The sequence below is a fragment of the Cricetulus griseus genome, assembly GCF_003668045.3.
Source record: "Cricetulus griseus strain 17A/GY chromosome 1 unlocalized genomic scaffold, alternate assembly CriGri-PICRH-1.0 chr1_0, whole genome shotgun sequence".
NCBI classification, from domain to species: Eukaryota; Metazoa; Chordata; class Mammalia; order Rodentia; family Cricetidae; genus Cricetulus; species Cricetulus griseus.
The window spans coordinates 262,159,370-262,174,902 of NW_023276806.1; the positions used below are offsets into that span (position 1 = coordinate 262,159,370).

At 46.2% G+C, this 15,533-nt stretch overlaps 1 protein-coding gene across 1 annotated transcript; it reads right to left on the reverse strand.

Moving 5' to 3' along the window:
* Positions 1–1,525: 1,525 nt before the first annotated feature.
* Spatc1l (spermatogenesis and centriole associated 1 like) lies at positions 1,526–13,236 on the reverse strand. The gene is made up of 4 exons (XM_027394271.2): positions 11,613–13,236; positions 8,782–9,129; positions 2,318–2,469; positions 1,526–2,056 (listed from the first exon to the last, which is right to left on the reverse strand). The coding sequence occupies exons 1-4, from the start codon at positions 11,812–11,814 to the stop codon at positions 1,730–1,732; spliced, it is 1,029 nt and encodes a 342-aa protein (XP_027250072.1). The 5' UTR covers positions 11,815–13,236; the 3' UTR covers positions 1,526–1,729.
* Positions 13,237–15,533: the final 2,297 nt, after the last annotated feature.

Here is a 15,533-nt window from a genome sequence, read left to right on the forward strand (position 1 = left end):
GTCTTTGTTATGCAAAATGACCAACTCAAAGCCCACTTCTTCATTTAACTCTCCCCAAGCCAAGTGCCCCTGGCCTCCAAACCACACAGGGCTAGGTACTTGGTCAGTAGACACCCTCCTGTATCTTTGCCTACGGAAGCTAAACTCCCTACTCCTATATAGTATGTTCATACTTACCCACCCTGCCTCACCCATTCCTCAAACCACCACAGGCCCTCGCTCCTTCGAAGCATCCTGACCGACCTCCACATCGCCCTGCACAGCAGCAGGATATGCCTCCTATTGGAATTTTGAGATCAGCATACTCCCCTCTCACTCCATGTCTGCCAGCCCACTGTACCTAATTAAACAAACCCAGGTATACTTACCCTTATCCCTTACCTCAGGTTTGCAGGAAGCATCCAGTTGCTGACTTCAAGGGGAAGTGGCTGTGGCCTATCTGGCTAAGACAACAGACATAGCTAGGGCTGTGGTCTGACAGCTCCCAGTGCAGTCATTTTAGATGAGGTCCTGCTCCCTGCCTTGCCTTGCTTTTATCACCTTAAAGGTGACTCCAAAGGAGGTTAGCTGAGCCAGAGCCTCTCAAGGGCTTAGGCAACTCCAGGCTAGCTAGACACTCCCCTGGTATCAGGTTTGGCCTCTTCCTTCACCAAGACCCAGCACTTCCTTCAACCGATAGGCATCACAGAACTGAACACATATGCCAAGCGGAGTAGGGTCCCTCGAGGGTGTCGCTGAGGGTGTCACTCGGTATTCTGGCTCCAACAGTTTAGTGAGCAAGACGGAAGCCCTACCCTCAAAAGTCAGAGGCCAGCACAGGGACCGGCTTGAGGGACCTGCACTGCCTGAGCCACCTCTGCTCTTAAACTTGCCAAGAGTCACAAGATTCTACACCTTTATCTGGATCCCTAGCCCCAAGCCCACCGATTCACCGAGGGGTCCATCTCTTTGCTGTAGGGCTGACTCTATTGCAGTGAACATGCACACCGGGAGGTGCCTGTGGGGTGGGAATTGACGTGAAGTTGCAGCAGCCTTGCCACTCAGGTCAATATCCAAGAACATTGTAGGCCTCCTGGGTCCCAAGAACTAAGCCCCATCAGCACTTAGTGGTCCCTTCCTTATATTGCTGCTCCTTGCTTAATTCTTGGGCCAGTATGTGCTCAGTCACACAGGCCACACACAGACTTGACACACTCTGTCATCATAGACCAAAGTCCCTAGCTTTGATTGCAGAGCCTTCCATTCTGATAGGCTCTGCAGGTTCCACAGCCATTTCGCCTCCAGCTCTGCATTTGGGGAAACCCAAAATAGAAGAGGACTTGCTGGTCTGTCCTTTCACGGGAGAGACTGAGGCCTTCAAGGATGCTGTACTATCTCTGAGGAAAATAGGTGGCCACAGTCCTGGAGTTAAGAGCCCCGGAATCAGCCCAGCCCCGGCTTCTGTTCATAAACACTGATCCACAGCTCTTGTAGGCCAATAGAGACTAAGACACCTCACCACGCCCTCAAAGAGCCAGAGAAGGCAAACGAATAAATAAGCTTTTAATAAGGCAACAGGTGCCCGGCAACTGTGAGCGGCCGGACCTGCTGGGTGCACAGGGCAAGCGCAGACCTGGAGGAGGCCTCTCCCCACTGTAGCTGGGCAGACAGCTTTCCATGCTGGAGGACTTGGGTGGCCCCCCGGGTTTGGAATAAACACGTTTATTGCAGGAAGGGTGAGGTGAGCGGCTCACCAGGCGAAGAGCGGCTTGCTGTCCTCCTTGGAGAGTTCACACAGGCAGTTCAGCAGTAGCAGGGAGTCACCCAGGAACTTGGGGGGCACAATGTCGATGACTAGCTTGCGCAGCGCAGCGGGGCTGCTGTGAAGTGGGTTGGCCCTCAAGTCCGGACGCTGCTTCAGGATGCCGTAGGTATTGATGAGAAACTCGCTGAACACCGGGTGTACTTCGCGGCTGTACCCCAGCTTCTCCAGCCGGGCTGTCAGAGTCAGATAGCGATGTGTCAGCTCACGAAGCTTCTTCTCATCCACTGAGCCGTCTAGGGACTTGATAGATGTCTGAGGGACACAGAAGAGTGGAGACAAGGCACCAGGTCAGAGAAGTCTCTGACCCTAGTGGAAGTAGGTGGGATAGGGCAGACTTGGGGGGCTAGAGGGGAAGTGGAGGCCCCAGGCCCTTTCAGCACTTCAGAGGGATGAGCCCGTGGGGGGGGGGTACCTGCAATTGGACTTGGACTTGGGGAGGGATCTGCCAGCATTACCAGCACCACGATGTAGCCCCAGTACCAGCCCTGATCTGGGGCAAGAAAGACAGTGTACCTGCTTGATCTTCTCAGGGATGTTGGATACTGTGAAGCCATAGAGGCGTGTCACTCCTGGGAACACATAGGCCAAGATCCGCCGGTCAAGTTGGAATGCAATCTCCCCGACAATGCGGCCGTCCTTCTCCGCACCCGCAAAACTCTGGATTTCTGGATGAGATAGGTGCCATCCTGACCATTTCAAGGCACCAAGGTACCTTTGCCCCCCATTGCCAGAGTGAATAAAAATCTTTAAAATTTTTTTAAAGCCAGAGAGGGGACTTTCTCACTCTGTTTACTCTTAGCATGTTTCCCTAGGATCTGGACACATGATTCCATTCTCTGCCTGAGATGCCACAAGGCAAGTGAACCCTGAGGAAGACAGTGGGGTCCCTGGGGAGGATAGCACCCGGGTCTATCAAGGTAGAGTGGGGCTCTCCCTGTTGTTCCCAGAGGCCACCCCACCAACTCATCCTTCTCTGAGGACTGTGGGAGCATCACAGCCTGGCTCCAGAAAGGACTAGCTTCTTCCAGTCCACAGCATCGCCCTCATAGACTAAAGTTCAGTATCAACCTGATCTTGCCTATGTCTGTGGAAAGGATAATGGGCTAATAAAAGATTCTCTTCTCAGAACACTTGGATCCTTCTTCACCCTGGCATCCCCTGTTCCCACTCCCCTACCACCCCACCCCCCGCAAAAACATAAACAAAACAACAACAGCCTCCAAATAACCCTTCTGCCTACAGCAGCCTCTGGTGTCATATAAATCATTATTAAACAACACAGTATATATCAACATCCTTTCAAAACCTTATGCTCTTTGAAAAATGAACCTCTTCTGAATTTGAGAAAGGACCTGTTGTTCTTGTGGGAAACTCTCTGGTATCTATGGGGCGCATGTTGACCTGTCACTCTGAGGGGGTAAGCTCCATGATCCCTCTCGGTCCAGTTCCTAAATTACAGAGCACAGGATGGTAGCACGGGTAACTTCAGCCAGGGAGCCCCCCACCCCCACCCCACATCCCATATGCTGCTCTTGTTAAGTAGTATCACTCCTGAGCTTCGCACGTCCACACTGGAAGCAGACATAGGACAGTATGCTCACACCTAGGCACTTTCCAGACAAGACCTGTGACACAAACCCTCGCAGGATGCCAGTTTGGTGAGGTCCTGTGGATCTGACCCAAAAGCTGCAACGGTCCATGAACAACACAGCTGACAAAGTCCAGGTCCTGTGCCCACTGCAGTAGCTCAGCATCCACACTCAAGACACTGATAACCACACCGAGAAGTGGGCCCTGGGCCCCGCTGCTGGTGCCATGTGACCTTGAACATTGTTGGTATGTCCACATCGGCCTGAGACCCAGGATGGCTTGCTGTCCTCCTTACAGCCATGAGAGAATGAAGGGGCTGACCCTAAAGCTAATTCTGCCTATACCCTTGGTCAAGCAGTTGTCCATCAGGTATCAGGCCCTAAGCCAGGGTCTGTGATACACACTGACCAGGATGACACTGTGCCGAAAAGCATGTACACCTGTGAATACCAGTTACTCTGGTAAGTGAAACAACCATGGAGAAGCCTGACTAGAAGGAAAAGTGGGAACCCCAACCTGGGCTTATAGAATAGGGAACATGGCAGATGAGGGCAGAGTACTTAGAAGTAGGATCAGCTAGTACCTCCCTTGCAAGACCAGCCTCTCCCAAAGTCAAATAGTCTATACATTTCCCATGTGTGACCTGTGAAGCACTGTCACTACCAGCCAGTGCAGAGAGGCCAAGAATCCCCATCCTGCCCTCCTGCATAGACTCCCGGGCAGTAGGAGTCAATGGCTTTGGGTTCATGGTACCTGCAGAACTATACTCTTCCCCCAGCCTGTTCTGGTTATGAAAACAACCAGAGGGCACAGGCCAATAAAGAAAGTGAACTTTGCTCTTCTCTGTGACCTTGGCTCAGCCTAGTTGAAAGAAGAGAGCTTCCTCAAAGAGAGTGACACTCATGACAGGGAATGTCCTTCCAAGCAAGGCAGACCAGCAAGCAGCCAGGCCAACAGCACACCCTGTTTTCATTTCATCCACATGAGAATCCTTTGAGGAAACCTCAGATCCAGTATAGCAGACTGAGGTCACCTGATTCCCCAGCAGATTAAAAGTCCGTTATCAGAACAAAATCCACATACTATAACTCTCGCATTTTTAAACCAGAGTCACACAGCCATCACCACTATGGCTTTAAGAAGTTCACATGACCTCCCATAGCAAAGGAACCATCCCTTTTTCCTTCTCCAGCCCCTGCAAGTAGCGCTATGTCTTATGGACTTATCTAAGACGGGAGTGTCATGTAGGTGGAATACACAGTCGGCATCCTTTCCTGTCTGACATCACCCACTTGGCATAATGTTTTCAAGGTCCATCCTTGTAGCACACCAGTGCTCCATTATCCCTATCGGCTGCTGAATAACATCCCATCATATAAATAAGCTACATTTGATCTGCCTGTTTATTAGTAGATGGATGTTTGTGCTGTTTCCCTCTTTGGGCCATTGTGAATAAGGCTGCTATGGTCAGTCCTGTGAAAGTTTCTGTGTGAACATGTTCCAGTTCTTTGGGTGAATACCGAGGAATGGGATTCTTGGGTCATAAGGTTTATAACCTTTGGAGGACCTTAGTGGCTGCACTATTTTGCATTCCCATCAGTGCTCAAAGAAAATCCCCTCCCCCATCTTACACCACTGTTGCCCTTTTGTGTCACTGCAGATGGGGACAGAACATGGGTCTCCTTGTGGCTGTCATTGGGAGAATGTTAATGGTGCATATTGACCAGTTAGCTGTCATCTTTGAAGAGTTATCCGCCTAAGTCCTTTGCACATTTTGTAAAAACAGAGTCTTGCTGTACAGTCCAAGCTGGGCTAAAACTAGAGATTCTTTTGTCTCCATCTCCTAAGTCAGTGGTTCTCAACCTTTGGGTTACAACTCCTTTGGGACTGAATTGTGACAAACGTGTAAGAAATAAATAAGAGCTGGGCAGTTGTGGCAAATGCCTTAATCCCAGTGATCAAGAGGCAGAAGCAGGTGGATTTCTGAGTTCAAGGCCAGCCTGGTCTACAGAGCAAGTTCCCGGATAACCATGGCTACACAGAGAAACCCTGTCTTGAAAAAACTAAGAGGGGAAGAAAGAAAGAAAGAAAGAAAGAAAGAAAGAAAGAAAGAAAGAAAGAAAGAAAGAAAGAGAGAGAGAGAGAGAGAAAGAAAGAGTGTGAGAGAGATAAGGAAGGAAGGAATGAAGGAAGGAAGGAAAGAAGGGAGAAAGAGAAGACAAATATGGCATAAATTCTTCCAGCTAAATAAGAAAACTGTAACACTGTCTATCTCATTCTTTGGGGCCATCAATTTATACCAAATCAGAAAATTGCATGAAAACTGAAGAATGGTATCTCACATGAATAGCACACATTCTTAACAAAATTTTAGCAAGCAGAATTCAACAAGGTGAAAAAGTAAAATACATCATCATCAAATGAAGTTTATCTCAGGAATGCAAGGTTAGTTTAACATTAAAAAATTAGTAAGTGTGATTTAATATAGGCTATGATATGAATGGGATCTCTAAAGGTACAGGTTTAGATTCAGGGTAGTAGTATTATGGGCCTGTAAAGTAGAGCCTGGTACCGGCAGGTCCTTAGCTCACTGAGAGTACGTCCTCATACAGACTGTGGGACTTAAGCCCTCTACCCCTTCTCTCTACATCTTGCCAGTGCCTCCCTCACCAGAATCACAAATCCAAGGGACAACTTGATCTTAGACTTGAGCCTCCCAAACCATGAACCAAAACAAATTTACTTTGTAGGTAGCTTGTTTCTAGTGTTTCGTCACAGTGATGAAAAGTTAAAGTATCTTATTAACATCAGGAAAAACTATTCTCAATAGATGTTGAAAAAGTATTCAACAAAATTCTAACATCTGTTTGTGATAAATCAGCAAACTAGAAACCAAAGCAAATTTCTTTAGCCTAATAAGAGGTGTCTACAAAAACTTCAACTAGTGTCAAGCTTCATAGTTAACACATGAAAGTTTCCCCTAACTAGAAATAGACAAAGATGTCACTATCATCATTCCTGCTCTACACTGGTTTACAGACCTAGCCAGTGTAACAGAATAAGAAAAAGAAATTGAGATATAGTTAGAAATAAAACAATGAGCTTGTCTTCCTTCACAAATGACATAATTGGACAGGAATATATAGTTCAGCAGTAAACAGGGTGCTTGCCTAGCATGCTGGGCCCTGGGTTCAGTCTCTACTGAAAAAAAAAAAAAAAAAAAAAACAAAAACCCAGAAACAGAAGGAATCTATCAAAACAGTTACCAGTTTGGTAAATTTTTGGAACACAAATTATATTCATCAATGTTCTCCAAAGAAACAGAACCATTGGGTGTGTGTGTGTGTGTGTGTGTGTGTGGTATGTATGTATGTGTCTGGTGTGGTGTGTGTGTGTGTGTGTGTGTGTGTGTGTGTGTGTGGTGTGTATGTTGTGTCTGTGTGTGTGTGTGTGTGTGTGTGTGTGTGTGTGTGTGTGTGTGTGTGTGTATGTATGTATGTGTGTGTGTGTGTGTGTGTGTGTGTGTGTGTGTGTGTGTGTGTGTGGTATGTATGTATGTGTCTGGTGTGGTGTGTGTGTGTGTGTGTGTGTGTGTGTTTACAGAGGGATTCATTATAAGAATTTGCATGGTTATTAAATCCCACAGATCTTGAGAACTGAGGTTGGCAAATAGAAAAGTCAAGTAAAATTATACAGAACTGTTAAAGTTAAAGCTTTCTTTTTCTTTAGGCAGAAAAGAGGAGATGATGGGGGATTCCTGTATGCTATGAATATATGTTTTTCTTATTGGTTTAATAAAATGCTGATTGTCCAGTAGCCAGGAAGGGAGTATAGGTGGGGCTACCAGGCAAGGAAAATGCTGGGAAGAAAAAGGCAGAGAGAGAGAGAGCCAATAGGGAGACACCATGTAGCTGTTGAAGGAGTAACAGGTCTGGGCATTCTCCGGTAAGACAAGACCGTATGGAAATACTTAGATTAATAGAAATGGGTCAATAATTAAGAGAAAGCTAGCTGGGGCTGGAGAGATGGCTCAGGGGATAAGAGCACTGACTGTTCTTCCAGAGGTTCTGAGTTCAATTCCCAGCAACCACATGGTGGCTCACAACCATCTGTAATGTGATCTGGTGCCCTCTTCTGGCATGCACTATATACATGATAAATAAGTAAATAAATCTTTTTAAAAAAGAGAGAAAGAAAGCTAGCTAATAAGAAGTCTAAGCTATCAGCCAAGCAGTTTATAATTACTATAGGCCTCTGTGTGTTTATTTGAGACTGAAGAACAGTGGGACCAGGTGGAACAGAAAACTTCACAGAATGAACAGGTTGTGTTCATATATTTAGGAATACACACACACACACACACACACACACACACACACACACACACACACACAAACACACATCAACAACTAAAGAAAAAGAAGCCATAATGAATTTGAGAGAATGGGTACATGGGAGGGCTGAGCAAAGAGAAAGGAAAAATCATACAATTATATTTTAATTTCAAAAACAATTAAAATAAAGAAATAAAAATTAAATATGTCATTTTCTCAAAGGTGCCATTTGTCTAAAAAAAAAGATCAATATAATTGGCCTATAGATCCAAGACCATTCCAGTCAAGATCTCATCAGACTTTCTTTTGCAAAAATGGTCATTCTGATTCTAAAGTGACTCTAAAGAGACACGAAGGAACTAGAACAGCCCGAACAACTTGATTTGTGGTTTTACACGAAGCCACAAACATCTAGTGGATCTACACAGATGGATGTATTGCACCACATAAAAGTCCAAAAATAGACTCATGCAGGAAGAGGATCAGTTTTTGACAAAATGCTGGGGTAGTTCCTGGGGAAGAGCCATCTTTCCAAGTGTTGGTGTTGGGAAGTAGCATCTGCATGCAAACCTCATACCACTGATGAAAAAAAAAAAACAAAAACCTTGTAACTAGTGAGAGACCTAAAGCTTTATAACTTCCAAAAGAATAAAGATAATCTGTAACCTTGGATTTAACATAGACTTTCTAAATTGGACACAGACAGTACAAAATACAAAAGAAAAGTATCAGGAAGGTCAACTTGACTATGTTCAATAGTTTCATCCTTCCCCCAGTGAAACAGTAAACAGTGGAAAACACACAGACTGGGAGGCAATACATAGGAAACATAAGCCCAAAAAAAAGGACTTATATCTGGAATTACATAAACAGATTTTGAAAAAAAAAATATGAGGATAAGTGACTCTGTTTTTTCCAAAAGACCAGGATAGACATAACCCTGGCCCCTGGCCCTCCCTGGCTCTCCTCTCCTCTGCACCACTGGAGAAGCTAGCCACAGCTATGTCTCCTAAACATGGTTTTCCCACCCAGGGCCACCTGTGTGCACCATACCATTGAGGTAATAGGTCCTCCTGCTCCTATCCCCAGTGGGCAGGTTACTCTCCGAGAAGCACACCTTCTTAGGCCGCACGATATCCCTGGGTTCAAGTAGGGTTTTGTCAGCCAGGGAATCCTGCAAGGGACTCAGGAGTGGGGACATCTTTCTGTCGGCAATTCTTGCATGTAGTTCTGCAGGAGTGAGGAAGGCCTTGAAAGGCACCTGAGAGGTGGATGCACAGCCTGGGGAGGCCTCGTCCTCACTGGAGAGTGGGGCATGTGAGCATAGCAGGTCCTCCAAGGAAGATATCTGTAGCTGAGAGGGTGTGTCAGGGACACTGGCAAACCGTCCAAAATCTGGAGCTGGGGTGGAGAAGAAAACAACAATAAGTCAGCCAGGAGGTACCAGGACATGATTGGAAGCACAAAGAGACGTGGATGAAACTATTGCTCCCAACCCAGAGTTCTGGGCCCTTCTTAGCCACTTCACCTGGTGATGGAGGAAGCCCTGTCCCGTGAGCTCAACAGTAAGCACATGGGCCATGATGTGCTCACAACCACACTCACTGCAGTGATGCCTATGTGCTTTTTAAATTCATCGCAAATGGTATCATCCTATAAGTTTTCCTGCAACATAAATTTTTGATATTTATCCATATCCTGCCACTTGTGAACCCCCAGCTTCCTCTGTTTCCTGGCCCATAGGCACTCCCAATGACTTTTCACCCCTTTTCATCACAAAAGCAAAGTTGTGGTTAGGGGTGGTGGCTCAGTGGTAGGGCACTTGCTTAGCTGGGCTAGGCTCTGAGTTCAAAGGTCAGTGCTTGAAAAGAACAAAGAGGGAAGCTGTGGTCAGCCTCTCTGGATGTACCTCCTCACTCTCAGTGAGCCCTTCTGTGGCCACGCCTGAGCTCAGCCGTGTGCATTTTGACTGCCCTTGTTTTCCACAGCCCTCATCAATCTGTTCTTTGACTTGGGGAGTCTTATCTCCCAGAGCTTGTTCTCTTAACAAGAAAGCAAGTGTACTTGAGAAAACATCCCATCTCAAAATGTACACATGCAGGAACCAACTGCTTTGTCCCAAAAGTATTTTCTAAGAAAAAAGAAGTTAAAAGAACAACAACAACTTGCCAACAAGATGCTAGACCTCCTGTCTGCCCTTCTAAGACCCATTGGTCCTTGAGGGCCTCCTGGCCTCTACCCAGACACTCCTCACAGCACTGAAAACACTTATGGACAGCAGTACACCACTAGAAATGTTGACAGGAGAGCTTCTCTTGCAAACGGATGTAAAATGGCTCCGTAAGAGGCAGAAAACCAAAGTAGGCCAATAAACAAAACTCTAAAAACCCTGGGAAAAGAGTCTCTTCAACACATAGTTCTGGGAAACTGTGTTTCACGTGTGAAAGTACAGAACTAGACCCCTCTCTCATAGCCTTGGGACCTGGTCAGATAGCATGAGGTTTGTCAGTCTCTGATAGTGGTTAGCAACAATGAGACACAGAGGCTGGTACCTCTATAGCTACACCACAACGCTGTGGGATGTCACACGTGACTGAGTTGCATGAGCACAGTCCCTCCCACAAATGTTCTGTTTTCTCTGCTACTTGTCAACACCATTGTCTCCATCCCCAACTCCAGCTTCCCGTGAGGATCCCAGTATATCCAAGCTATATCCAAGCTCCCTCTTCAAGGTTCCGTTTGGACTCAGTGATGGAGATTTGGTGAAGGACTCCTCTACTCCTCTAGGCCGAGCCCCCAGTAGCCTATGGGGCTACAAGATGCCTTTTCAATTCTGGCTGGGCTCAGAGGACAGAGGCAGACATCCGAAGTGAACTCTAAAAAGTCACTGCACCAAACACAGGCCCTCAAAGTCTCACTTTGGACAGGTTCATAGCTGACCTCCAAGGCGCCCCACAGGAGTGGGCTACAGCCTGGCCGACTCCACAGTTTACCATCAGGCTGTCTCCTTAAGGACTTGATGAGTTGGAACGTATCCCCAGCCTCCCACTCAGGCCAGGCGGTATGAGTGGCAATCACGTCCTTAAAGAAGCTGGACCTACTGGGTCACTGGAGTACTCCCGCATCGGCGATGGGGGGTGGGGGCTGTGTCCACTGTCCACCATTCCAACCAAAACCCCAGGTCACATCTGCCAAACACACTGCCAATCTCACTACTGTGTATGCAAAGAGAATTCTTTTTAACCAAATCTTTTACAAAAAAAAAAAAAAAAAAAAACATGTTTTGCAAAAATTGATCACCAGTCCCACACAGGCTCTCCCCCAACCCCACCCTACCTGCCACCTGTGAAAAAAAGTCATAGGTTTGAGCTGATACTATTTGGTTAACATATGGTAGCACCATGATTTTTGCTACCTACTCACACCTAAGAATAATAGCAGCGTAGCAGGGTCTCCCTCTAGGGTGGGAGCTGCACCTGCTTCCTGGAGCCAGGTCCAATCAAGTGACTCTTTCAACTCACGGCTAACGAATGGATGAGGCACAGCTGCCCCACTGCAAGACGAGAGTATGGGACCAGCTGCTACAAAGCAGAGAAAGACACACATAGGATAAAGCAGCCCAGCCAAGCCCAACAAAATGGAAAGGACTTCAGCAGGCCTGCAGCCATGTGATCACACCCTGCCTGTTTTAACCCAGGTGACAGTGCCTGGAGCTGGCATGACCACCAGCTGACACACCCACTCCACCCCTGAGGTGTGGACTGAGTCCCTAAGAGAAGGGCTTTCCCTAGGACATTCTACACAGCTGGCTACTTGGTCTGAGAGCAGACCTCTCTAAACCCAACAAGGGAAGCTGCCCTGTCCTGGCAAGGCCTGCACCTCACCTCCACTCCCAGGGGAGCAGGCCTCAGGGTAGGAAGGGGCCTTGGGAAAGAGCAGGTCCCGGCCCCCTCGGCCACAGTTCTCCTGGCAACTCTCACTAAGCAGCCGCTTCAGCATCTGGTTCTCCTTCAGGAGGCGCACCTGCTTCTTCAGGTCTGCGTTCTCACTCATGAGCCTGTTCATCAGCTCACTGCCCTCTGCCATGGTGTCCTAAAGTGTTCACAAGAGGGCCTGTGGCCCCATAGAGATGGAAATACAGAGCCCACAGACCCCACAGAAACAGCCGAAGACCACGGAGTTCCACATTGCCTGACCTTCCACAGCCTTGTGATGTCGCTACCCTTAAAGAGACAGCACCACAAGTCCAGCACCCTTCTCCCTCTGGTCCTCAGCCACCTCCCAGACAACTCTAGACCAACCTGGGCTTGGTGATACACACAGAAGCCAGATGCATAAGGAGTATATAGGCAAGCACCTCAAACCACAGAGGGATTGGGGCTTATTAAAGAGTCTATGGAAGGTGAAGGCAGGAAAATGGCCTCCCAGACAGGGAGAAAGCATGTACAAAGACCTCCAAGACCAGACCTTAACAGCACCTTCCAGAAGCAGCCAGAACACGGCATTGGAGGGTCATGCTGTCCCACATTATGTGAAGTCCATAGGCCACAGTGGAGACATGGCTGTCATCTCAGTGACTTCTTCCTATGACATGTGCCAATAAAGGTACCCTGTCATTTCTCAACTCCAAGGGACATGGGCCAGTGGGGCTCCCAGAACATACAGGGCATATGACACGCTGTTTCTGAGTCTCATCTTTGGAACCTATACTTAAGAAAGAAAAGGGCCATGACAGCAGATGGCCAGCCTTGGGCAGGACCCCACGATTGCCCCACAGTCCCAGGGGAGCCCTGGCAGGGCTGGAAGCAAAGACCACTTACTGATTACATCATCATATTTCCCTCATGAAAAGGCTTAAGGCATCCCATTGGTGTCCATCACACACACTCCATACCAAATACTGAACAAAGTAGGAATGAGGTCCTATGGACCAGTGATCACGAGACTGCCAGTGCTACAGTGGTCAGTTAACGTAGCTGTCTATAAACTCACCCAGAACCCTGCTTTTCCTACTGCATGAAGGGAATAAGCTCTATTTCTGAATCAGAAGATCTTCCTGTACGCCTGGCCACTCAGAGACACCAAAGGTTGCTGCCTGGTTCTCCTTGATGAGAAAGAATGAAACCAGAACACCCCAATCCAACATCTACTGAAGTCCTTCTCTGACAATGTATGGGGCTCCCCATCCATATCCGGGGCACTCTGTGCAGACACTGGCATGGTCCCCGGGTAAAACTGTTCAGTCCAGGCAGTCATGTTAGTATGTATTTCAAGTACAGAAAGCTCAGATTTTGTGAAGAAAAGAGATCCTAAATGCTGGATCAGTTGACCTCTCCTCTCAGACAAGGGCAATGAAGTCACCAAAGGCTTTCAGTGGCCTTCAAAGACAGAGAGCAGAGCACATAGAGACATGGGTCAGAAACCAGGCATTCCCAATTCCCAGTTTCTGGGGTCACAGTGCTGAAGTGGTTTTTCCTCCACTAGCTGATGCTGCTACTGCTTCTCCTCCTCCTCCTCCTCTTCTTCCTCCATTCCTCCTCCTCCTCTTCTTCATTTGTTTGGATGGGGGGGGTTGGTTTTTTTTTCCGTGTTGTTTATTTGGGGTTTTTGTTTCTTTCTTTCTTTTTGTTTTTGAGACAGGGTTTCACTGTGTAGCCCTGGCTGTCCTGGGCTTCAAATTCAGGTGTCGGGATTGTTTCTAGTTATTTTACCTTCTGAGCCATATCCCCAGTGCCCGTATCTCTTCTTAAAAAGAGAGTATCTTTGACAGAATTGAGACAAATTTATAAACCTGGTTAGCAGTACCTTAAGAAAAAGCAGAAACATTATGTGTGCACAAACAGAAATTAGAGTCAATTGAGTAGACACTAGTTTTCTTGGACACTGGCACTGCAGGTACATTTGATCAGGTGATCAGGTAGACCCAAATCAAATAACTGAGAGGGGAAGAGAAGAGACTTCTATTGACCACGTCACCAAAGTTCACCTCCCCAAAGTCATAATCTAGAAATGGCCCTACACAAGTCATGTCAGTCAGCTTCATCTCAGGTTGCCTAGAAGTGTGCTGCTTAACTCTCAAGCTTTTCCGTGTTTCCCAAATCCCTTTATTTCTCATTTAATTCCATTGTGGTCAAAGAGTATACCTTTCCATTTCTGAAGATTCTTCTCATTGTCTTGGTGAATGAGGCAGAAGCACTTGGATGTGTTAGTCTCCGTTGTTTCAGGTGACAGATTCACACATGCCAATGAGCTTGCATTGGCTGATATTAGAATCTGTTCTTAATGGGCTGTCCTAGTTACATTTCTGTTGATGTGATTAAAAAAACAAAACAAAACAACAACAAAAAAAACCACTTTGACCAAAAGCAACTTATGAGAGGAAAGGTGTCACTTGGCTTACAGTCAGTCCCAAGTCACCGTCCATGAGGGAAGTCAAGGCAATGGCTTGAAGGCAGGCTTGTTAGTTACTCCCACAGCATTACATCTGACTAAGGAACTCACTTTACAAGCAGAGTGTGGGGGGAAACCATGGAAGGTGCTGCTTGCTGGCTGGCAGGTTTATGTTCTCTCTCATTAGGCAAATTTGAAAAAATAAAAATGACTCGACACTTTTAAAGGTAACCTCACCAAAGACGGAAGAGCCGGCGGCCAGCAGCTTCATCGAATCTTCTCTGCTCTTTTATTTTTGCCAGGCCAGTTAATAGTTAGGAGAATGTGCCTTTTTTGTACCTTTGCATTAGGTGTTATCATTTTAAAGATATATGGACACACAGAGACAAAAAAAAAAAAAAAAAAAGGAAGACTTGAATTCAAGCAGTGCCACACTTTGTCATCACTACAGGTATTCAAGTGTAAAGAAAACCAACTTTAAAACTGTGAAATTCCTGACTCATAAACACAGTTATTTCTACTTTAGTACAGGAGAGAACTCACTGTTATCAGTGCTCTCTTACTCAGCACTTGTGTAAGTTTTGAAGGAATGATAAGTTGTCTTCCAAGACTGCACTTGTCTGGTCACTACCTCAGGGCTATTTTTCTTCTGTGCTGGGACAGGTGGCTGGCCCTCCCTGTTTCCACCAACCAAATCCTCCTAGATTGGAAGCTAGGGCGAAGCAGTTATTTCTTTCAGCTATTTTTTAGTACTTAAATTTTACTGCTTGTTTTGATGATAGATGTCAGTGATATTTCATAGTTTCAAACATCCTTGCCGCTACAAAAAGTGTAGATTCTGGTGAAAATGTGTATCATAAGATAAATGTGATTTTGTTCTTTTTCCATTTTTTTTTTTAAAAAGCTGTGGTATTACACATCCTAAAACATTCTGCTCTGTGGAAGTCCAGACTGAAACGAAGCATCATCTGTGTACCTAGCATGTTCATCAGCCTGGATCTCTCACTACTTGATACTTTTTGTATTAGTTAAGACAGGAAGTTAGTAGTTCAGTGAAAAGGGAGAAAATCTGTTGTTGGGTATGTCTGAACTGAGTGCCATACTCATCTGGGTCAGATTTAGGAAATATAGCCTCTGTGATAAAATTAAAAAGTCAGTTAAATATCACATAGTAGATAGCCATTAAATTATAAAAAATAATTTAAAAAGGCCTTTTTTACAGATTAAAAAATATTTTCATGGTGATCCATATGATCAAGAGCTAATGATTTCCTTCTCTAGTGCCACGGACTTGGCAGTAACTTGTTTACTAGGTCAGGATGACTGTGGTTTCCTTCCTAGGACTTGTTAGAGGCCAGAAGCCTGTCTTGAAACTGTACATCTGATGCAGTTGTTAGCTTTTACTTTTATTTCTT